The following is a 23,368-nucleotide window of genomic DNA, read 5'->3' as shown; positions in this document are numbered from 1 at the left end:
ACACACAGACACACACACAGACACACAGACAGACAGACACACACAGACACACAGACACAGACAGACACACAGACACACAGACACACACAGACACATACAGACACACAGACACAGACACAGACAGATATACACACAGATATACAGATATGCAGGCACAGACACACAGACACAGACAGACACACACAGACACACAGACACAGACACAGACAGACACACAGCTATACACACAGACACACAGGCACATATATACATACACACAGACATACAGACACAGACACACACAGACACACAGACACACACAGACACACAGGCACATATATACATACACACAGACATACAGACACACAGACACACAGACACACAGACACAGACAGACACACAGCTATACACACAGACACACAGGCACATATATACATACACACAGACATACAGACACAGACACAGACAGATCTACAGAGACAGACAGACACACAGGCTGATATATAAACAACCACCCCCCAGGCCGTCATGGCCAGCACCACTGCCGTGTTCACACTCCCTGCGCCACGTCAACCCTCGCTCATGCGGGCTCAGCTCTGTGGGAAAACGAGCCCCGTTTGCGGGGAAAGACCCAGAGGCCAGCGGTGTGGCTGCAGGACAGCCTGGGCCAGAGCTGGCGGGGGGTGGGCTGTGAGGGATGGGCAGTGGGGATGGGCAGCGGGGGATGATCATCGGGGGATGGGCAGTGGTGGATGGTCATCTGGGGGTGGGCAGCGGGGGATGGGCAGCGGGGGCTGGTGATCGGGGGGTAGGGAGCGGGGGGGGGGGGGGGGGCAGCGGGGGATGGTCATCAGGGGGTAGGGAGCAGGGGGGGATGGGCAGCGGGGGATGGGCAATGGGGATGGGCAGCGGGGGATGGGCAGCGGGGGGTAGGGAGCGGGGGTGGGGTGGGCAGCAGGGGATGGGCAGCGGGGGATGGGCAGCCTGGAGGGCCTGAGAGCTGGGAGGAAAGAACGTTCCAGAGGGAACAGATGAGAGCGGCCCACGGCAGCGGGTCCCCCAGCCCAGGCCGCAGGAGCCGCAGGAGCCTGCCCCCCTGAGGACGCCCACATGGTGGGAGGGCGGGGCGGGTGCTCAGGGGTCTGTCCGGCCGCCCTGGCGTCGATCCCGAGGCTCCAGCCGGAGAGGCGGCAGGACAGCGGCTGTGTCCGGCCCCGGGTGCACAGAGGGTCCGGCCTGAGCACGGGGCTCGGACGTGGGGCCTCGGGGCGGAGCTCGGCTGTGACCGGCCGCCGGGGACACCACCAGTTCGCCCAGAGCCGTCCCAGCAGCTGCTGGGAAGCCCAGTCCCCCCACAGCCCCGCTCCCCACGGCCGGCTCCCGGCAGGTGGCCTCCTCCCAGGCCAGAGCGAGACGGAGGGACAGAGAGACAGAGAGAGAGAGAGACAGGGGGACAGAGGGACAGAGGGACAGAGAGACAGAGAGACAGAGGGACAGAGGGACAGAGAGAGAGAGGGACAGGGGGACAGAGAGAGAGGGGGACAGAGGGACAGAGGGACAGAGAGACAGAGGGACAGACGGACAGAGAGAGAGAGAGACAGGGGGACAGAGAGAGAGGGGGACAGAGGGACAGAGGGACAGAGAAACAGAGAGACAGAGAGACAGAGGGACAGAGGGACAGAGAGAGAAAGAGACAGGGGGACAGAGAGAGAGGGGGACAGAGGGACAGAGAGAGAGGGGGACAGAGGGACAGAGGGACAGAGAAACAGAGGGACAGAGGGACAGAGAGACAGGGGGACAGAGAGACAGAGAGAGACAGAGAGACAGAGGGACAGAGAGACAGGAGGACAGAGGGACAGAGACAGAGAGACGGACAGAGGGACAGAGAGACAGAGAGACAGAGGGACAGAGAGAGACAGAGAGGCAGTGGGACAGAGACAGAGGGACAGAGAGACAGAGAGACAGAGAGACAGAGGACAGAGAGAGACAGAGAGAGGGACAGAGAGAGACAGAGAGAGGGACAGAGAGAGACAGAGAGACGGACAGAGGGACAGAGAGCTGACCCCTGAGCCGGGCAGTGACGCTGGGTCTTGCAGACAGACCCACGGACAACCCCTTTCCTTCCCTCCCCTCCCGTCCCCCTGTCTCCGCAGGAAGCCGCCATCAGCAGTAACAGGAGTCACTGGCCGGGGACCCCCGTCCCCTCCGCCGCCAGGACGGCCCCCGAGGGGGAGACGTGGCCCACGCCGGGGCCGGGGCTCGGGAGGAACGGCTCCTGGGCCCCAGGCCTGGCCGGCGCCCCCGCCTTCGCCTCGGCGCTCTCGGCGGCCAACCGGACGGCCGGCCCCGCGAGCCCGCAGGACCAGTGCTGGGAGACCTACGTGGGGCAGGTGGGTCCCCGCGAGGCCCAGGCCCCTCTGCACTCACCGGCAGCTCTGGGGTCATGGCCCCATTTCACAGGAAGGAAAAGTGAGGCCGGGGGACGGCTTCAGGCGTTCCTGTCTCACCATCCGCCAGGGAGCCCTGGCCGTGTGGCTCAGTGGATAGAGCATCAGCCTGTGGACCGAAGGGTCCCGGGTTCGATTCCCGGTCAGGGCACGTGCCCGGGTTGCGAGCTCCATCCCTAGAGTGTGTGTGTGGGGGGGGGGCGGGGAGGGTCATGCAGGAGGCGGCCGGTCCATGATCCTCTCTCATCATGGATGTGTCCCTCTCCCTCTCCCTCTCCCTTCAGCTCTGAAATCAATAAAGGAATATTTTTAAGAAAATCTGTCCGGCGTGGCCTGTGCGCTGGGCCCTGATCCGAGGGCTTGTCCATGTCAGATTCTATTGCCAGCCTCCTGTGGGTGCAGATGGGGAAACTGAGGCCCAGAGCGCACAGGCCCCGCACAGGCACCTGCTCAGCCCCGTGCCCCGCCCCCTGTGCCCCGCCCCCTTGTCCTGCCCCCTGTGCCCCGCCCCCTGTGCCCCGCCCCTGTGCCCTGCCCCTTGCCCCGCCCCTGTGCCCCGCCCCCTGTGCCCCGCCCCGTGTACCCTGCCCCCCGTGCCCTGCCCCCGTGCCCCGCCCCCTGTGCCACACCCCTTGCCCCGCCCCCTGTGCCCCGCCCCTGTGCCCTGCCCCTTGCCCCGCCCCTGTGCCCCGCCCCCTGTGCCCCGCCCCGTGTACCCTGCCCCCCGTGCCCTGCCCCCGTGCCCCGCCCCCTGTGCCACACCCCTTGCCCCGCCCCAGTGCCCCGCCCTGTACCCCGCCCACTGTACCCTGCCCGCCCCCCCCCCCTGCCCTGCCCGTATACCCCGCCCCGTGCCCCGCCCCCTTGCCCCGCCCCCCTGTGCCCCGCCCCCTCCCCCACACATAACTGCCTGCAGAGTCTCGGCCCCTGAGACCATGTCAGGGCCCCGGTGGTCAGTCTCCCGCGGCCCAGACCGCTTGGTGTCCCTGTCCCTCTGGCCTCAGAGTCCGAGTTCCAATGAACAAACACTGAGCCCCATGTGAGCCGGGTGTGAGTCAGAGGGGCCCGGTCTGCAGCCTCGGGAAGGGAGGGGCGGGCAGGGCCGGCGTGGCGGCCCCGGGGACACTGTGCTCACTGCCCCCCCCCCCCCTCCAGGAGATGCTCAAGCTGTCCATCATCGACATGCTCTTCACCGTGGCCAGCGTCCTGCTCATCGACTTCTTCCGCGGCCTCTTCGTCCGGTACCTGAGCGACTACTGGTGCTGGGACCTGGAGAGCAAGTTTGTGAGGAGATGCGGCCTCCCCGGGGGACGTTGGGGGGCTGGACCCGTCCTCCCTGGCGTGGGGGCTGGAGGCAGTGTGGCCCAGAGGGAAGGCCTGAGGCAGGGGAGAGGAGGGTAGGGGAAAGGAGGAGAGGGGAGGGGAGGGGAGGGGAGGGGGTGCAGGGCCGGGCCTCCCTGAGAGCAGGATCCTCTCTCTGCGGGAGCCGCTTCCTGCCGGTCGGGGGGCGTCGGTCACAGAAGCCCACTTTCTCTGCAGCCTGAATATGGGGAGTTCAAAATCGCGGAGAACGTGTTGCATTTGATCTACAACCAAGGAATGATCTGGTGGGTGTGCAGCGCTCAGCTGCTGCTTTTTATAAATATATAGACTAGAGGCCCGGTGCACGGATTCGTGCACTGGTGGGGGACGTGGCCTGCAGGGATCGGCCCGCTGTGGGAGCGCCACTCATCCCCGTCAGCGGAGTGGCTGTGGACCTGCCCTCTGAGTGGCTGCTCCCGCTGTGGAAGCGCACTGACCACTGGGGGGCAGCTCCTGCATCGGGCGTCTGCCCCCTGGTGGTCAGTGTGTGTCATAGTGACTGCTTGACTGGTCGTTCTGGTCGTTCTGTTGTTTGGTCACTGGGCTTTTATATATAGAATAGAGGCCCGGTGCACAAAAATTTGTGCACTTGGTGGGGGGGAAGGTCCCTCAGCCTGGCCTGTGCCCTCTCGCAGTCTGGGACCCCTTGGGGGTGACCACTTGCTGGCTTAGGCCTGCTCCCTGGGGATTGGGCCTAAGATGGCAATCAGACATCCCTCTGGCAGCCCGGCAGTCCTCGGGGGATGTCCACTTACCAGCGGGGAGCAGACCTAAACTGCAGTCGGACATCTTTAGTGCTGCTGAGGAGGCAGGAGAGGCTCCCACCACCACCACTGTGCTGGCAGCCATCAGCCTGGCTTGTGGCTGAGCAGAGCTCCCCACTATGAGAGAGACTGACCACCAGAGGGCAGCTCCTGCATTGAGCGTCTGCCTCCTGGTGGTCAGTGTGTGTCATAGTGACCAGTCATTCCCAGTCCTTCTGCTGTTAGGGTCAGTTTGCATATTACCCTGTTACTATATAGGATAGAGGCCTGATGCATGGGTGGGAGCCGGCTGGTTTTCCCTGAAGGGTGTCCTGGATCAGGGTGGGGGTCCCACTTTGGTGCCTGGCCAGCCTGGGTGAGGGGATGATGGCTGCTGGTCACACCCCCTTCAGGGTGGGGGTCCCCACTGGGGTACCTGGCCAGCCTGGATGAGGGGATGATGGCTGTTTTCAGCTGGTCACACCCCCTTCAGGGTGGGGGTCCCCACTGGGGTACCTGGCCAGTCTGGGTGAGGGGCTGAGGGCCGTTTTCAGGTTGGTGGGTGACTGAAGCTCCCAACCTCTCCTTTTTTTCTTTTTTTTTTAATTCTGGAATTTATTTACCTTCTGTGGCTGTCACTGGAGCTGAGAGCTGGCTTTAGCTCTGAGGCTCAGCTCCAGCTCTGAGGCCCGGCTGGCTGAAAGCAGGTATCTGGGGATTGTTTAGCTTCTATAATTGCAACATAGTTGCTTAGAGTGCAGCTCAGAGCTGGGCGGCGGCAGGAGGGGAACCTTGGCTTCCTCTGTCACTGGAGCAACCAAACCTCCTGTTCACTTCAGCTGCCTGGCTACTGGCCGCCATCTTGGTTGGCAGTTAATTTGCATATCGCCCTGATTAGCCAATGGGAAGCGTGTCAGAGGTACGGTTAATTACCATGTTTGTCTATTATTAGATAGGATAGACTAGAGGCCCGATGCATGAAATTCATGCATTGGTAGGGTTCCCAGGCCTGGCTGGCGATCAGGGCCGATCTGTGGGGTGACCGGCGGGGTTATTGGGGGTGTCCCCACTGGCACCTGCCTTGGCTGGCCTGGGGCCTGCAAGCCGGAGGCAGCTCCTGTGTTGAGCATCTGCCCCCTGGTGGTCAGTGTGTGTCATAGCGACCCATCATTCCACTGGTTGTTACCATTAGATTGATTTGCATATTAGGCTCTTACTATATAGGATTTTTTTTTTATTGATTTCAAAGAGGGAGAAAGAGAGAGAGGGAAACATCCATGATGAGAGAGAATCACGGACCGGCCACCTCCTACACACACGCCCCACACTGGGGATGGAGCCCACAACCCGGGCATGTGCCCCTGACCGGGAATCGAACGGTGACCTCCTGGTTCATAGGTCGATGCTCAACCACTGAGCCACACCGGCCAGGCTCTGGTGGTTCCGGCCTTCGCTCATGTCTCTCGTCTGGGCAGATGGTCATGTACTTCGTCTGGGTGGGCCGTGACTGCGATAGGTCCCTGGGGGGGCCCAGTTCTCGCCGATCGACCCAGACCCTGTCCATCTCAAAAGCATCTCCATCTGGGGATGCAGGCTCATCCCTCTTTCATCGGCCGCATGTGTGGGTGAATCCCTCGATCTCCCCAGAACTGCCCCCCCACTCATGGCTAGAACCCGCGTGGCTAAGCCCCTCCTCCCACGACTGCGGCGATTACGTGAGCCGAACTGTGTGAGGCCCAGCACCAGCGGCCGCTCCACGCGCTGATTAAACCTGAAGGTGGAAGTTCCCTCATCAGCTCCCCACAGACCACACTCTCACTGCACATAAGCCAAGGCCTGGATTCCGCGGCACCAGAGAGGTTGATGCTGACCAGACCGAGACACAGGTCTAGTTTGTGTCCGGTCACACCGGGCGGCCGTTGTTGTGTTGGCTCTTGTCATCTTTTTTCTTTTTTTAAAAAACTTTTTAATATATTTTTTCTTTTTTTATTGATGTCAGAGAGGAAGGGAGAGGGAGAAAGAGATAGAAACATCCATGATGAGAGACAATCATGGGTCGGCTGCCTCCTGCACGCCCCCTACTGGGGATCGAGCCCGCAACCCGGGCCTGTGCCCTGGACTGGGAATCGAACCCGGGACCCTTCAGTCCGCAGGCCGACGCTCTATCCACTGAGCCACACCGGCCAGGGCCACCTTTTTTCTTTTCAGACTCTAAGGCCAAGCGTGTCAGCCTCGCGGCATTTATTTCAACAAGGCATGTGGTCCGCCGGCCCGAGTGTGACATGCTCACGGGGAAAGCAGTCAGGCCCCCGGCTAAGCGGCCAGGGGTGGCATCTGTGAAATTCTCGCCTGAAAACCGCTGCCGCGGACAGAGACGTGGGGAGCTGGCCCCAAACCCCAGTTGCCTGTTCCTGGCCCCGGGTCTGGGTGAGGGCCTCCCCCTGGCCACGTGTGCGGAGAGGGACGCAGAGGGCCTGGGACACGGGGTCCCTACTCACCTCCAGGAGGCGCTGGCTTCGCCTGCAGAAGGCGGGGGTGGGAGCCTGGGGTCTCAGATCTCAGGGGTCCCCCCAGTTCCTCGACCACCGCATGGGGGACCCCCCCAGGGGCTCAGGACCACGGCAGGCGAGGCCAAGCGCTCACGGCCCCTCCCCGGTTCCAGGATGGGCTCCTTCTTCTCCCCGTGTCTGCCCGCCTTCAACGTCCTCAAGCTGATCGGCCTCATGTACCTGCGGAGCTGGGCCGTGCTCGCCTGCAACGTGCCCCACCAGCAGGTCTTCCGGGCGTCCAGGTGGGTGGGCCTGTCCGCGCGCCCGATCCGGGCCCCCTGCGGCCAGGGCACACCCTCCCCCCACCTCCCCACCCCCGCCGGCCTGTCCTGTTAATTCCCTCCCCAAGCCGCCCAGGGCCCAGCCTGGAATTAGGCATCGTGACACATTTTTAAAAACTTTTTTGTTGTTGCTGCTAATCCTCCCCCGAGGATATTTTCCCATTGATTCTGAGAGAGAGTGGAAGGGAGAGGGAGAAACAGAGAGAGGCATCGATGCGAAAGAGACACATCCATGGGTTGCCTCCTGCATGCGCCCCGACCAGGGCCCGGGCCGGGGAGGAGCCTGCCACCCAGGTCCGTGCCCTTGACTGGAATCGAACCCGGGACCCTGTGGTCCGCAGGCCGGTGCTCTGTCCACTGAGCCACACCGGCCGGGGCTGAAGAACTTTGCCTGGAGTTTGATGACCCAGTGGGAAGTGGCTTTCATACATATCCTGTTTGGATCATGTTCACACACTGATCCTGGGATGTCACAGCACGAGGAGGGTGGGACGGGTCTGACATGGTCCGTGGATTGTGCTCATAGGTGAGGGCTGTGGGCTGGCCTTGCTTGGTTTGAGGGGGGCAGGCTGGGCCAGGCGACCCATGGAGTAAGTCCCTAGTTTGCTAAGCTCCTGTGACCCCGCGGACACCCAAGACTGGGCAGTGGGGGGCGGATGGTGTTTTGTTTGCAGAATCGGACTGTGGGTTCTGTGGGTTCTGTGTCCGTCCCTGGGCGTGTGGCTGTGGTTCTGTGCCCATTCTCTGGGCATGTGGCTGTGGTTTTGTGGTTCTGTGTCCCTGGGCATGTGGCTGTGGTTCTGTGGTTCTGTGTCTGTCCCTGGGCATGTGGCTATGGTTCTGTGGTTCTGTGTCCCTGGGTGTGTGGCTGTGGTTCTGTGGGTCTGTGTCCCTGGGCTTGTGGCTGTGGTTCTGTGGTTCTGTGTCCCTGGGCGTGTGGCTGTGGTTCTGTGTCCGTCCCTGGGCGTGTGGCTGTGGTTCTGTGTCCGTCCCTGGGCGTGTGGCTGTGGTTCTGTGGTTCTGTGTCCCTGGGCAAGTGGCTGTGGTTCTGTGGGTTCTGTGTCCCTGGCGTGTGGCTGTGGTTCTGTGGTTCTGTGTCCCTGGGCGTGTGGCTGTGGTTCTGTGGTTCTGTGTCCCTGGGCGTGTGGCTGTGGTTCTGTGTTTCTGTGTCCCTGGGCGTGTGGCTGTGGTTCTGTGGGCTCTGTGTCCCTGGGCGTGTGGCTGTGGTTCTGTGTCCCTGAGCGTGTGGCTGTGGTTCTGTGGGTTCTGTGTCCCTGGGCGTGTGGCTGTGGTTCTGTGGGTCTGTGTCCCTGGGCGTGTGGCTGTGGTTCTGTGGTTCTGTGTCCCTGGGCGTGTGGCCGTGGGTTCCATGGCCCTGGCCGCAGCGTGACCCCCGGTGGGCCTGCAGGTCCAACAACTTCTACCTGGCCATGCTGCTGTTCATGCTGTTCCTGTGCATGCTGCCCACCGTGTTCGCCATCGCGCGCTACAAGCCGTCCCCGCACTGCGGGCCCTTCAGGTGAGTGGCTCCGCCCCCAGGACACGCGTGTCCTTCTCCTCTGGCCCCGGGCAGGTCGGCCGGGCCCTGTCCCCCATCGGCCGCCTCGCTGCAGCGTCTCTGCCCCTCACTCCCTTCAAGAGACGCAGCCCAGCTGGCACCCAGGCGGCAGCGGCCTTGCTCGGTGCTTGAGGGAGGTCCCAGAGGGTCAGGGCTCCCTCCCGGACTCAGAGGGTCCCTAAGACCGTCCCCGCCACCCCTGATCCACCTTCTCCCGTCAGGGCGGGGCCCGGTCACCTCCCCGCACGTGAGTTTTTGTTGATGTTGTTAATCCTCATCTGAGGATATTTCCCCACTGATTTTAGGGAGAGTGGACGGGAGGGGGAAGAGACAGAGAGAAACATCGCTGTGAGAGAGACACGTCGATGGGTTGCCTCCTGCACGCGCCCCGACCAGGGCAGGGATTGAGCCAGCAACCCAGGCACATGCCCTTGACCAGAATCAGACCCGGGACCCTTCAGTCCGCAAGCCGACACTCAGTGGTTCTCAACCTTCCTAACGCCGCGGCCCTTTAATACAGTTCCTCACGGTGTGGGGACCCCCAACCATACAATTATTTTCGTGGCTACTTCATCACTGTCATGTTGCTGCTGTTATAATCATAATGTAAATACCTGATATGCTATATGTGTTTTCCGATGGTCGCAACCCACAGGTTGAGAACCGCCCCTGAGCCAAACAGGCCAGGGCTGTAAGTCCATTTTGATACAACATCTATGGAACATTTAGGGTCTGGGTTTGTAGACACTATTCACACACACTCACACTCACACGCTTGCACACTCACACACTCACTCATACATATACTCACACTCATACACACACACTTGCACACTCACATGCACACTCACACGCATGCACACTCACATTCACACTCGCACCCTGTCACTCTCACACTCACTCTAGCACACTCACACACACTCACTCTCACACTGACACACTCACTCTCACACTCACATACCCACACGTGTGCACACACACACTCACACTTGCACACACACACTCATACATATACTCACACTCATACACACACTTGCACACTCACATGCATACTCACATGCACGCACACTCTCACATTCACACTCGCACCCTGTCACTCTCACACTCACTCTAGCACACTCACACACACACTCACACACTGTCACACTCACACACTCTCACTCTCACACTGACACACTCACTCTCACACACACACTCTCACACTTGCACACTCACACACACTTGCACACTCTCACTCTCACACTCACACACACTCAAATGCACACACACACATTCACACACTCTCACACTGACACACTCATTCTCACACTCACACACTCTCACTCTCACACTCACACACACTCAAACGCACACTCACACACCCACACGTGTGCACACACTCACACACACTCTCACACTTGCGCACTCACACACACTCACACACACTTGCACACTCACTCTCACACTCACACACACTCAAACGCACACTCACACACACTCACACACTCTCACACTCACACACACTCAAACGCACACTCACACACACTCACACTCACGCACACTCACACACTCTCACACTGACACACTCACTCTCACACTCACACATGCGCGCGCACGCGCACGCACACACACACACACCCCCTCTCTCTCTGTGATTGCGGACCCGCCTCCAGCTGTGCAATGACTAGGACTCTTCCTGGGGCCCCCCCTGCCCCCGAAGATGCTGGTGTCCTCCCAGCCAGGGGTGCACCCGGCTCCTCACTGACCTGGAGGGCCGCCCTCTAGCCAACCAGGCCCCCCCCGCCCCCCCGCAGCGGGCAGGAGAAGATCTACGACATCGTGGCGGAGACGGTGGCGGACCTGCCCGCCTGGTTCGCCGCGGTGGTCGGCTACGTGAGCAGCCCCGTGGTCATCCTGCCGGCCGTGCTGCTGCTCTTGTGAGTGTGTGTCCCCCGTCCCCCCCCGCAGACGGGGTCCCGCCGGCTTGGCTGCCAGTCAGCACCGCCCCCCAACAATTCCCTGCAAATCAGCGAGTCTGTGCAGGTCACCGCTGGGCCGAGGACCTGAGCAGGGGCCTGGGCGGCAGGAGGGCAGCGTGAGGGGTCCCCCTGGACTCTGGGCGTCCTGTGGCCCCGCGATGGGGCGAAGGCCATGGTCGCTGCTGTTCCCGGGAGGTCAGCTGCTGCAGGAGGGACCACCCGTGCGCTGAGCTCCCACTCACTCTGGGCTGCACCGTGCAGGCCCCAGGCCGGTGCACGCAGATCCGCTGCCGTCTGGGCTGTGCCCGTGCAGGGTCCCAAAGCAAGACCAGGAGAGGGGAGCAGCCCGTCCGGGGGCCCCTGGGACCGCGGTGCCCGTGGGGACGGCTGCGCCCTGTGGGAGGGCCGGGTGCCCTCCTGGCCGGGACCCCAGGGAAGTGGGGCAGGTGGCACGCCCAAGCTCTGAGCTCCCAGCCCGAGCCCCGAGCCCTGATCCTCAAACCCTGAGCCCTGAGCCCTGATCTCTGAGCCCCGAGCCCTGAGCCCTGAGCCCTGAGCCTCGAGCCTTGAGCCTCAAGCCCTGAGCCCTGAGCCCCAAGACCTGATCCTCAAACCCTGAGCCCTGAGCCCTGATCTCTGAGCCCTGAGCCCTGATCCCGGATCCCCGAGCCCTGAGCCCTGAGCCCCGAGCCCTGAGCCCTGATCCCCAAGCCCTGAGCCCTGAGCCCTGAGCCCTGAGCCCTGACCATGAGCCCTGAGCCCTGAGCCCTGAGCCCCGAGCCCCGAGCCCCGAGCCCTGAGCCCTGACCCTCAAACCCTGAGTCCTGATCCCTGAGCCCTGAGCCCTGAGCCCCAAGCCCTGATCCTCAAACCCTGAGCCATGAGCCATGAGCCCCGAGCCCTGAGCCCTGAGCCCTGATCCCGGATCCCCGAGCCCTGAGCCCTGAGCCCCAAGCCCTGAGCCCGGAGCCCCGATCCCTGATCCCTGACCGCCTTCCTCCCCAGCATGCTCATCTACTACCTGCAGAGCATCGCCCGGTCCCTGAAGCTCAGCAACCGCCAGCTCCGCATGCAGATTCAGAACGCAAGTACCCGCCCTCCCCGCCGCGCGAAGGGGCAGGTCCCGCCAGCAGGGGGCGCCCGCGAGACCTCTCATTCTCAAATCCCAGGGAGTCCCGGCCCCCCCCGGGGGGTGCAAGGGCACCTCTCCGCCTCCCGGGATCGCCCAGGGTCTCTGCTAAGAGTCCCCAGGGGCAAGGGCCCCTCATCTGCCCAGGAATGAAGCTGCCCCAGCACTTGAGCGCCATCTGGTGGCGGCGCCCAGCCCTGTCGGTGGGGGCTCTTCCGTGGGCTGTGCTGGGCGGGAGGGGAGAGAAGGGATTCCTGGGGTCCCTGTCATCGCGGGCATCTGACCCAGAGGCACTATTTGGGCCCAAAGACTGCCTTTTTTCTCGTCTTTTAGATTCTGGTGGTTTTAAATCTTAGTTGTCAGAACAGCCAGAGGGAGCCCAGGCCCCCCCCCCCCCCGCCCCCCAATCCTTCCACACTCTCCACTCCTCCCACACCCAGCGGCTCCCCAGGGCCAGCGCCAGCTTCACCCCGTCCCAGAACCCCATGCCAGGAACCTCCACCTCTTTAACCTTTTATATTTTTATTTAATTTTTAAATATATTTTATTGATTTTTTTACAGAGAGGAAGGGAGAGGGACAGAGAGTTAGAAACATCGATGGGAGAGAAACATCGATCGGCTGCCTCCTGCACACCCCCTACTGGGGATGTGCCCGCAACCCAGGTACATGCCCTTGCCCAGGATCAAACCCGGGACCCTTCAGTCCGCAAGCCGGCGCTCTATCCACTGAGCCACACCGGTTAGGGCTCTTTAACCTTTTTTAAAAAACACCTCCCATGAATCTCGATTCCGCTACAGAAATACTAGCGCGTCCCCTAAGCCAGTGGTCGGCAAACCGCGGCTCGCGAGCCACATGCGGCTCTTTGGCCCCTTGAGTGTGGCTCTCCCACAAAATACCGACTTCTGCGCATGGGCCACGAAGTTTCAATCGCGCTGCACCTGCACGCCCGCACGTGGTGTTTTGTGGAAGAGTCACACTCAAGGGGCCAAAGAGCCGCACGTGGCTCGCGAGCCGCAGTTTGCCAACCACGGCCCTAAGCCATTTAAAAAGAAAAGCGTTTGGAGCAGCAAAGGGCGGTTTTCTGGAAGGATGTCCCCCGGGGTGCCTGGGACAGCTTGTCTGTGTCCGGGCCGCCCACCATTGGCGGGACCTCCCGGTCCATCGGGACCAGGTGTTGGCATCTGTTTGCCGCCCCGGGGGCAGGGTCATGGCCGAAGGTACCAGCAGGGTGGCTCCTGTCTTTTCCCCCAAGAGCAGTACTGTCACTGCTTCCTGCTACGTCCAAGCGAACCTGTGATGATCTCTGTTTTAGGCAAGATCTGAAGATAAGAAAAAGGTTGCGCAGATGGCGGAAGGTGAGCACCAGCACAGTGAGCGGGTGTCTTCGCGGCCGGGCGTTTAAACACACACTCCCGCGACCCCTGCTCCCCCCGCTCACCAGGCACCGGGAAGTGGGATCTGGGGACATACGTGTGGGTCTAAGTCCACGGTGTTCACGTGATACCCGGGCCTGGGCATAACCCCAGCACAGGGGTGGGGTCAGGAGGAAGGTGTGAGGCCGGAGAGGAAGCCATGAGAACGTCTGTCTTGTTCGCTTCTGTGCTTCTCTCCACGTCCCCTGGGTTCCTGCAAGGCTGTCACTCAGGCCTCTGGCAAGGCCCCTCCTCCTTAGGCCCAGGCCCCGCCCACAGTCCCAGCCCAGGCCCTACCTCCTTAGGCCCAGGCCCCTCCTCCTTAGGCCCAGGCCCCTCCTCCTTAGGCCCAGGCCCTGCCTCCTTAGACCCAGGCCCCTCCTCCTTAGGCCCAGGCCCCTCCCACAGTCCCAGCCCAGGCCCCTCCTCCTTAGGCTCAGGCCCCGCCCACAGTCCCAGCCCAGGCCTCTCCTCCTTAGGTCCAGGCCCCGCCTCCCTAGGAACAGGCCCCGCCTCCCTAGGAACAGGCCCCGCCTCCCTAGGCACAGGCCCCTCCTCCTTAGGCCCAGGCCCCGCCCACAGTCCCAGCCCAGGCCTCTCCTCCTTAGGTCCAGGCCCCGCCTCCCTAGGAACAGGCCCCGCCTCCCTAGGCACAGGCCCCGCCTCCCTGGGAACAGGCCCCTCCTCCTTAGGCCCAGGCCCCGCCCACAGTCCCAGCCCAGGCCAGGGTCTGAACAAGGAGCCACACCCCATGGCACACCTCAGGCTCCCTGTCCCAGCACCAGAGCTCAGAGGGAAGGAGAGACTCCCCAGAACCAGGGACCGAATGAGGAGCGGGAGTCGGGGGCCCGAAGAGGGGTGCGGCAGGCACAGCTTCACCCCGTGAGGCTGCCCCTGGGACCCCTCCCAGCTCCGAGGGTGACAGGCAGAACCGGCCCAGGGCACGGCCTCCCTCGGAGAAGGCCGGGAAGGAGACCCAAAGGGCCTGTGGGCGGCTCGGTCTGCTCTGCTCTGAGCGAGTGGCGGGGGGCAGGGGGGCCGTTGCCCCGGGAGGAGCCTGGGTGAGGGTCCCCAGCCCCGGGACCCCGCCTCCCCGGCCTGGAGGTCCCTGTGGAGGGGACGCAGCTCGGGCTGTCACCCCCGCTCTGAGGGTCCAGTGTGTCGCTCAGGGCAGAACCATGGCCTCCTCTGGGTCCCGGTAGCCTTGGCCAGGACGGTGTGCTCCTGGCTGTCCCCCTGTGTGCTCCTGGCTGTCCTACTGTGTGCTCCTGGCTGCCCCCCTGTGTGCTCCTGGCTGTCCCCCTGTGTGCTCCTGGCTGCCCCACTGTGTGCTCCTGGCTGTCCCCCTGTGTGCTCCTGGCTGCCCCACTGTGTGCTCCTGGCTGTCCTACTCTGTGCTCCTGGCTGTCCCCCTGTGTGCTCCTGGCTGTCCTACTGTGTGCTCCTGGCTGTCCCACTGTGTGCTCCTGGCTGCCCCACTGTGTGCTCCTGGCTGTCCCCCTGTGTGCTCCTGGCTGTCCTACTGTGTGCTCCTGGCTGTCCCACTGTGTGCTCCTGGCTGCCCCACTGTGTGCTCCTGGCGGTCCTACTGTGTGCTCCTGGCTGCCCCACTGTGTACTCCTGGCGGTCCTACTGTGTGCTCCACTGGTGCCATCCTCTGTGTGCTCCTGTCCACCCCCCTGTGTGCTCCACTGGTCCCCTTCCCAGCTCGAGGTCAGGCCTTTCTTCTGGAACGCTCTGTGAGTGTCCCCCCAACATCGAACCTGAGCCTGACGCTGGGGATCACCTGCTTTGCCTCCCGGGCCCCGACAGTACGCCCCCAAAACCTGGGGCTGGCGTGGCGCCTCCACACCCCCCCTCCCCCGCCAGGTCTCTGCAGATTAGGACGAGTGGTGGCCCCTGGCTGGGTGCCTACAAGGCCCAGCTTTTGGGTGTTGTGACGCGTGCAGTTCCATCCCTGTGACTGCCCCCCCTTCTTCACCCCCCGACCCCCCCCAGCTCACTGCTCGCGGCCTCTCTCCCTGCAGCCCGGATCCAGACCCAGGAGGAGGGCCCCACGAGGCTGCCCCGCGACGGGGACCCCGGCAGCCAGCCGTCCCTGACCCCCTTGGGGACACCCCAGGACAACGGCCACGCAGTCAGCGTTGACTCGCCCAGCAGCAAGGGAGGCCGAGGGGACACGGCCGCCCAGCCCGCGCCCCAGAGCCCCCCGCCAGAGCCCCGCAACCCCAGCGCCCTCCTCCCCGGCGCCCCCCGGTCCTGGCCGGAGCGCAGTGCCAGGAGGTGAGCTTGCTGTCGCTCACGGAGGGGGGTGAGGGAGTAGGGGTGTCCTGGTCTGTCCCCCACGTGAGAGCAGTGGGACCTGCAGGGCCCTCCACCCTCGTGTGGGAGTGAGAGTTGTCCATCTGCGTGTAAGGGGAGGTGGGGGGTGTTTTGTTTAAAGACAAGGACTAAGTTAACAAAGACCCGGAGTCTCAGAGTCTCGCTGTGCGAGGGGTGGAGCGCCTGTCTCTGTGGGGCCTTGACAAGGGAGAGGGTCCATCAGTCCCACAAGCTGTGGGGTGACTGTCTGTGAGGCTGAGGGGTCGAGGGGGAGAGGGCATGCTTCTCACTCGTGCCCACCAGTGCCGCCCCACTGTGTGCTCCTGTCCACCCCCCTGTGTGCTCCTGGCCACCCCACTATGTGCTCCTGTCCACCCCCCTGTGTGCACCTGGCCGCCCCACTGTGTGCTCCTGGCCATCCCACTGTGTGCTCCTGGCTGCCCCACTGTGTGCTCCTGGCCATTCCACTGTGTGCTCCTGGCCACCCCACTGTGTGTGCTCCTGGGTGCCCCACTATGTGCTCCTGTCCACCCCCCTGTGTGCTCCTGGCCACCCCACTGTGTGCTCCTGGCCGTCCCACTGTGTGTTCCTGGCTGCCCCACTGTGTGCTCCCGGCTGCCCGCGGTGTGCTTCTGGCTGCCCCACTGTGTGCTCCTGGCCCCCCACTGTGTGCTCCTGGCCATCCCACTGTGTGCTCCTGGCTGCCCCACTGTGTTCCTGGCCTCCCCACTGTGTGCTCCTGTCCACCCCACTGTGTGCTCCTGGCCATCCCACTGTGTGCTCCTGGCCGCCCCACCATGTGCTCCTGGACCAAGGAGCCATTCTGGGACCCATTAGCAACGCCCTCGGCGCCGCCCTGGAGATGCGGGCGCCCTCCTCGCATTAGGGCTCCGTGCACCTCCTCCCCCCAGAGGAGAGGCCTGTGTCCAGGTGAGTGTCCCCAGTGGACACCCCGAGGCGCAGAGAGACCTCCGGGACCCCCGTTCCTGCTCCTGGGCCCAGAGGCGGGGCCGGAGAGCGCGGCCACACACGTGACCACCCCCGTCCTACAGGCGCCCCCGTGGTCCGCGGGCGGGCCCCGGCGACCGGCCCAGGAACCGGGCCCGCGCCCCGGTGACGTCTGCAAGGCACATCGAGGATGTCCACTCCGAACCCCTCTTCCAACGGGGCTGTGAGCGCATGCGCCCGGGGGCCCCCAGGTACCACCTCGTCCACGAGCGCGACGCCCACAAAAAAACCCACCCGGTGCTCTGGCCTGAAGGACACCCCAGGATGAATGCCTCTGGGGCCCTGGTGGAGGTGGACGCCTGCCCCAGGAGCATGCGCTGTGCGCCAGGGGCCCCCCGACTTGCAGGCTCCCCGGAGCTGAGTGACAGCGAGGAGGAGCCCCTGAGAGGGGGGCCGGGCCTGAGGCCTCTGCACCCCCGCTCCCTGGGCGGCCTGCCCGGGGCTCCCCACTTCTACGTGGCCAACAGGTCGGGAAGCCGGGGCTGGTGGCACGCCCTGTCTTGGGATGAGGGTTTGGGGGGTCCCCTGGACCCTACGAGGCACGTGCAGAAGAAGCCACGCCCCCCGAGGCGGCCCAGGGGGAACCCTCAGTTCCAGCCGCCCCTCGCGGAATCGGACTCCCTGTCGGGGTCCAGCAGCGACCCCCAGGACAGCGGCGCCGACCAGTACCTGCAGGTCAGCCACAGACACGGCCGGCCACCCCGGTGCGCGCGCCCCGGGGGCAGGAGCCAGGCCCCCGCGAGGCATGCGGAGCTGAGTGGCCTGATCTGCTCACATGTCTAGCGGGGCTCCCGGTGCAGGGCTCCCCAAGATCAGAGCCCCCTGCACCCCTGACCCCTGTGCTGGGGGGCCTCCCCTCTGGAAAGAGCCCGTGCGCCCATGGGCGCCTCTGGGACAGCGGCTGACTGCAACAGAGGCATGCGCTGTGTGCGGGAAGGTGTACCTGCACCGCCTGCACTTAGGCCCTCATTTCAAAGACATCAGCCTTTTGCACCATCGGGTGCCCGCATGTGAGGCCGGCCTGAGGCTGTGCCAGCCCCAGAGGCCTCCCGGGAGTCTGTGCTTGTCTGGATCCTGCAAACGCTGTGGGTGCCTCCATCCTGCCGTCCACGTCCACGCAGAACTCATCCTCCCCGTCAGCCCGGGAGGGAGGGGCTGCCGTGGAGCGCACCGCCTCCGTAGGCTCACGACTGGGCTCTGTGCCTGTCAATCAGCCTGGGCACCGAGTCTGCTCCTCAAACCTGGAAGGACGGGCTTCAGGCTCGGCTGGATCCAGGACCTCAGAGGTCTCCGGGATTCCGTCTCCACCCTCAGCTCTGCTCCTGCTTCTGAGGGTTCTCTCCTGCGGCCACAGGTTCCCCCCCCCCCCCCCACCTACCCCCAGGTGGAGCCAGAATTCACAGCCACAGGAAGGTCCCGGTTAGGGCAGCGCGACCCCTCCCACCAGATCCTCCCTGGAGGCTGGAACCCTTCCCTGCTGTTATGGGCAGCTGGGCAGCCGTGGGTCCCATTGCAGGGGGAGCCAGATGGCCACTCCCCGTTTCCATGGCAACCATCACTCTTCCAGTGCCTGGCACCTGAAAGAGGAAGCGATCGAGAATGCCAGGGACACCCTTCTCTGTCGGCGCCCGCAGGGTTCCGGGACCAGGTCACCTCGTCCACACTTGTGGCGGGGCCGTGGCGCCGTCTCCGGGGACACCCGGCAGCTTTGGGGCGGCCCTGCCTCTGGGGCGTGCGGTGCAGGGTGTGTGAGGGGAGAGCACAGGCCCAGCAGGCCTTGCAGGGTTCCTGCACGTGGGCACGGCCAGGGCACACCCAGGCTGCCTTTCACAACAGCTCAGTGCGCCCCGGCGCTCAGCACAGGGCCCAGTTCGCTCAGCTCGTACCATAGGGCCCTGGGCGCCCCGGCTCTCAGCACAGCCCCAGTGCTCAGCACGGGGCCTGGTGCGCCCCAGCTCTCAGCATGGGGCCCGGTGCACCCCAGCTCTCGGCACGGGCTCGTTAACACACGCGGGACAACGGGGGGACTGGCTCACAAGCACCCACTTCACCTGTAGCAGCAGCAGCAATAGCAGTAGCAGCAGCAATAGCAGTGATACAGTTAGTGTTACAGTGATAGTTGCAGTGATAGTTGCAGTGTTTGATACAGCGATGCAGTGACAGCGTCCCAGATGTTCCAGATGTAACCACAGTCCACGCTCACCCCCTCTAGCCTCACGCCCCCCACACCACTGCGGAGAGTCTGGTGTAAGTCCATTCAGTTTGTGGAGTGTAGCTATGTCCACGTGCACATGTATGTTATGTGTGTGTGTGCGAAAATGCACTCTATGTACGTGTGTGTAAATGTACACGTTATATATGTGTGTAAATGTATCTTATGTACATGAGTGTAAATGTATGCTATCTGCTTGTGTAGATGTACATGTTATATAAGTGCAGATGTACATGCTACATGTGTGTATAAATGTACATGTTATATACGTGTGCTTAAATACATGCGCTATATAAGTATATAAATGTACATGTTATATAAATATATGTAAATGTATGCTATATACGTGTGTAGATGTACCTGTTATATAAGTATAGATGTACGTGTTATGTGTGTATAAATGTACATGTTATATACGTGTGCTTAAATACATGCGCTATATAAGTATATAAATGTACATGTTATATAATGTATGTAAATGTGTGCTATATATGTGTGTAGGTGTGCGTATTTTATAAGTGTGCATATGTACATGTTATATACATATGCATAAATACACATGTGATACAAGTATGTAAATGTACATGTTATATACATGTGCGTAAACATATGCTGTGTGTGGGGGTGTACGTGTTATATGTGTGTGAATGTACATGTTATTTGTGTATAAACGTGCATCTTATATACATGTGTAAATATGTGTCATATAAGTATATACACATACACGTTATATATGTGTGAGTGTACATGTTCTACACATGTATGGAAACGCACGCTGTGTGTATGTGTACATGTTATATGTGTGTGAGTGTTCGTGTTATATACATGTGAGTGTACATGTACCTGTATGTGCAGAGGCATCCCTGCACGGCCTGCACACACGTGTGTGGGGCCTGATGGGGACACAGAGCCGCTCGCTCCCGCCGCTGCTGGCGTCCATCCTGGGGATCAAGTGCCCACTGCCCCCCGCTTCCCACCGACAGGCGTGGACATCACGTCCACTCTCTGAGCTGCGCCCACCGGGAGGCCCTGGCTCCGGAAGGGCAGGGCCAGGCTCGCCCTCCCCCCCCCGCCCCCGCTGCCCTGCTGGCCCCCAGGTCCAGCCCCCAACAGACCCGTGGGCAGGGGGCGGGGACCATGTCCCTCGCAACCTCGCCAGCGCTTCTGATCGCCCCCAAGGAGGCCGGTGTGGCCAGCCCGGTGGGAACGGCATCCAAGTTGTTTGAATGAATGTGCGTCTCCTGGATCCGCACCCACCAAGGCAGCCTGGGCTCGGTTCCCATAAGCCCGTGTGCAGGGCGGGGGAGGGGGGACAAGGGGGGCCACACAGATCCCTCTGGCTGTCGGGGGGGGAGGGGGGCAGGAGCAGGGCCGGGAGCAGGGGCGGTGAGGGTGGGAGCCACCTGTTCCGATCTCTCCCTAAAGGCCTGTGGGACTCGCTCCCCCAGGACTCAGGTCGTCACAGGGGCACCCACTAACATCTGTGGGTCCCTAAGACTCCCCTCCCTGGTCTGGGTGCTCCTGTGGCCCAGCCATGGTGAGCGTGTGTGTGTGTGGGGGAGGGGGGGCGTGATTCTGCTTTACTTTTTTTTAATATATATATATTTTTACTAGAGGCCTGGTGCACAAAATTTGTGCACAGGTAGGGTATCTAGGCCTGGTCGGAGATCAGGGCCAATCTGTGGGGTGACCTGCAGGCAATCAAGGGCCCCCCGATGGCACCCGCCTTGGCTCAGCTGGGGCCTGCGGGCTGTGGGCAGCTCCCACATTGAGCATCTGCCCCCTGGTGGCCAGTGAACGTCATAGCGACCAGTCATTCTACGGGTCCTTCCCCTGTTTGGTCCATCTGCATATTAGGCTTTTATTATATAGGACTGATGGAGGGAGACAGAGAGAGAAACATCCATGATGAGAGAGTCATGGACCGGCTGCCTCCTGCACGCCCCACACTGGGGATGGAGCCAGCAACCCGGGCCTGTGCCCTGACTGGGAATCAAACCCGGGACCCTTCAGTCCACAGGCTGATGCTCTACCCACTGAGCCACACCGGCCAGGGCCGCTTTGCCCTTTGCCCTTTGCCGGTTCCACGGTAAATGCTGCATCTCCTCCGAGCAAACGTGAACCAGAAGCTGGGCGTGTCCGGCTCAGCCGCGTCCCAGCCCTGCGGCCTTGGGTCCTTGTGCGAGCCTCAGTTTCCTGGCCTGAGAAATGGGGTTGTGGTCTCTGCCTCCTCGTGCCCGGGCGGTGCCCTGAGGGGAGAGTGGCAGCCTGTGGATCAGGTGCTGAGGGAGTGGCCGGGGAGTGGCTGGGCTGAGTGACAGCGTTGCTAAGTGAAGAGTCAATAAACACAACCCCTCCCAGCACAGCCGCCCCGGCAGCTGCCCAGCTCCCTGAGGAAGCAGGCTGAGGTCCTCCCGCGAGTCTGCGCAGAACAGGGGCTCATTCCAGGAGCCTTAGCATCTCAGCACATGGACACGAGCCCATCCCCACTGTGAGCTGGGCTCCCCACGCCTTATCCATCATTTTTAAAAAATATTTTTATTGATGCCCTGACCGGTGTGGCTCAGTGGTTAGAGCGTCGGCCTGTGGACTGAAGGGTCCCAGGTTCGATTCCAGTCAGGGGCATGTACCTTGGTTGCCGGCACATCCCCAGTAGGAAGTGTGCAGGAGGCAGCTGATCGATGTTTCTCTCTCATTGATGTTTCTAACTCTCTATCCCTCTCCCTTCCTGTTTGTAAAAAAATCAATAAAATATATTTTAAAATAAAATAAAATATTTTTACTGATGTCAGAGAGGAAGGGAGAGGAAGAAAGAAACATCCATGATGAGAGAGAATCATGGATCAGCTGCTTCCTGCACGCCCCCTACTGGGGATCGTGCCCACAACCCGGGCCTGTGCCCTGAGCGGGAATCGAACCCTGACCTCCTGGTTCATAGGTCGGTGCTCAACCCCTGAGCCACGCCCCCAAGGGATCTCAGGGAGCTGAAAACAGCTTTGAGCCCACGCTCCGTCCTGATGAGCATAGAAATGTCTTCCGTGTCTGATGTCTAAGGAAAGTCACCTCCACAGCCGGTCCCATCTCCCTCCACCGGGGCCACAGCGCTAGGCCCCCAAACCAAAGCTGTACCTTCAATAGCAGTACTTTATGCTGATACTAGAGGCCTGGGGCGTGAAATTCGTGCGAGGGGGTTGGCTCTTGCAGCCCCTCGCATCCCTGGCTTTGTCCGAAAGGTCATCCGGAAGGACGTCCGAAGGTCATTCGGCTGTTCAGTCTAATTAGCATGTTATTAGCATATTAGCTCTTTATTATATAGGATTTTCCCAGAGGTTTTTTTTTTTTTTTTTTTTTTAGTTTAAAAATCCCTACATGTTAGCAGTTAAACCAATTCAGTGATACTTGATGATAGAAAATCATAATGAGCCCTGGCTGGTGTCGCTCAGTGGATAGACACCACTGAGCGACAGGGCCCCTGGTTCGATTCCGGTCAAGGGCATGTACCTTGGTGCCAGGCTCCTCCCTGGCCCGGGCCCTGGTCAGGGCGCGTGAAGGAGGCAAACAATGGATGTGTCTCTCTCACATCGATGTTTCTCTCTCTCTCTCCCTCTCTCTCTCCCTCTCCCTAAACATCACTGGAAAAATATCCTGGGGTGATGATTAACAAAAAAATCATCCTATCTAATAAAAGCTTAATATGCAAATTGTCCCCTCAACCAGGGGGCAGGGCAGCCGGCAGCCAGGGGAAGGGAGCCCCCCAGCCAGCAGCTGGCAGCTGCCAGGGACCCTGCCCTCGCACGAATTTCATGCACGAGGCCTCTAGTCCTAATAATAAAGAAAATGATAGGGAAATACACATTGCCTTCCTCCCTACTGGCAACAGTCCATTCTATACCTCTCTGGTATAACATAGGGAAACATATGAGCACATGTCTACATGTGCATACATAACATACAACACGTGTGCGGCATTACACGCGTTGGTTGCTATGCGGGCACCATTCTCATTGCTATTCACTTGTCAACTCCTCGGCCTGGCCGCCCACTCATTGCTATTGTTCTCATTTCCCAAATGAGGAAGCTGAGGTCTGCGGCGGCCGGTCCCTCACCGGGTCACAGCCGAGGTGGGGATGCTGAGATGTGCGCCTGAGCTGGGGTGTGACCGTGTCACCGGCCACCCCGCTCACCTCCGGCGACATTCCCTCCCTGAGGTGTCCTTGTCACACACATGGCTCCTCGTCCGCACCTGCACAAAACATTCCATTTTGAGAGGGGAAAGGAACAGGGGATTTGGGAAATATTAAGTGATTCTTATGTATGTCTTCATTTTTTGTTACTCCTCACTCAAGGATATTTTCCCATTGGTTTTTAGAGAGCGTGGGAGGGAGAGGGCGAGACAGAGAGAAACA

The 23,368-nt window shown here is 61.4% G+C and overlaps 1 protein-coding gene across 1 annotated transcript in view; it reads left to right on the top strand.

Annotated features, from left to right (window-relative positions):
* TMC3 (transmembrane channel like 3) overlaps nucleotides 1-17,533 on the top strand; it is a 34,139-nt gene extending 16,606 nt beyond the window's left edge. Inside the window, exons 13-22 of the mRNA XM_070400710.1 lie at nucleotides 2,133-2,369; nucleotides 3,582-3,710; nucleotides 3,966-4,033; nucleotides 7,194-7,322; nucleotides 8,770-8,880; nucleotides 10,713-10,835; nucleotides 11,883-11,961; nucleotides 13,321-13,363; nucleotides 15,448-15,703; nucleotides 16,795-17,533. Of these exons, the coding sequence (XP_070256811.1) occupies nucleotides 2,133-2,369; nucleotides 3,582-3,710; nucleotides 3,966-4,033; nucleotides 7,194-7,322; nucleotides 8,770-8,880; nucleotides 10,713-10,835; nucleotides 11,883-11,961; nucleotides 13,321-13,363; nucleotides 15,448-15,703; nucleotides 16,795-17,533 (1,914 nt within the window). The remainder of the gene's footprint in view (nucleotides 1-2,132; nucleotides 2,370-3,581; nucleotides 3,711-3,965; nucleotides 4,034-7,193; nucleotides 7,323-8,769; nucleotides 8,881-10,712; nucleotides 10,836-11,882; nucleotides 11,962-13,320; nucleotides 13,364-15,447; nucleotides 15,704-16,794) is intronic.
* The last annotated feature ends 5,835 nt before the right edge of the window (nucleotides 17,534-23,368 follow it).

The sequence above is a fragment of the Myotis yumanensis genome, unplaced genomic scaffold, assembly GCF_028538775.1.
Source record: "Myotis yumanensis isolate MYYU_CA2020_CCGP unplaced genomic scaffold, mMyoYum1.0.hap1 SCAF_20, whole genome shotgun sequence".
NCBI classification, from domain to species: Eukaryota; Metazoa; Chordata; class Mammalia; order Chiroptera; family Vespertilionidae; genus Myotis; species Myotis yumanensis.
The sequence above is the reverse complement of the archived record's forward strand: the minus strand, read 5'-3'. Positions and strand labels throughout refer to the sequence as shown.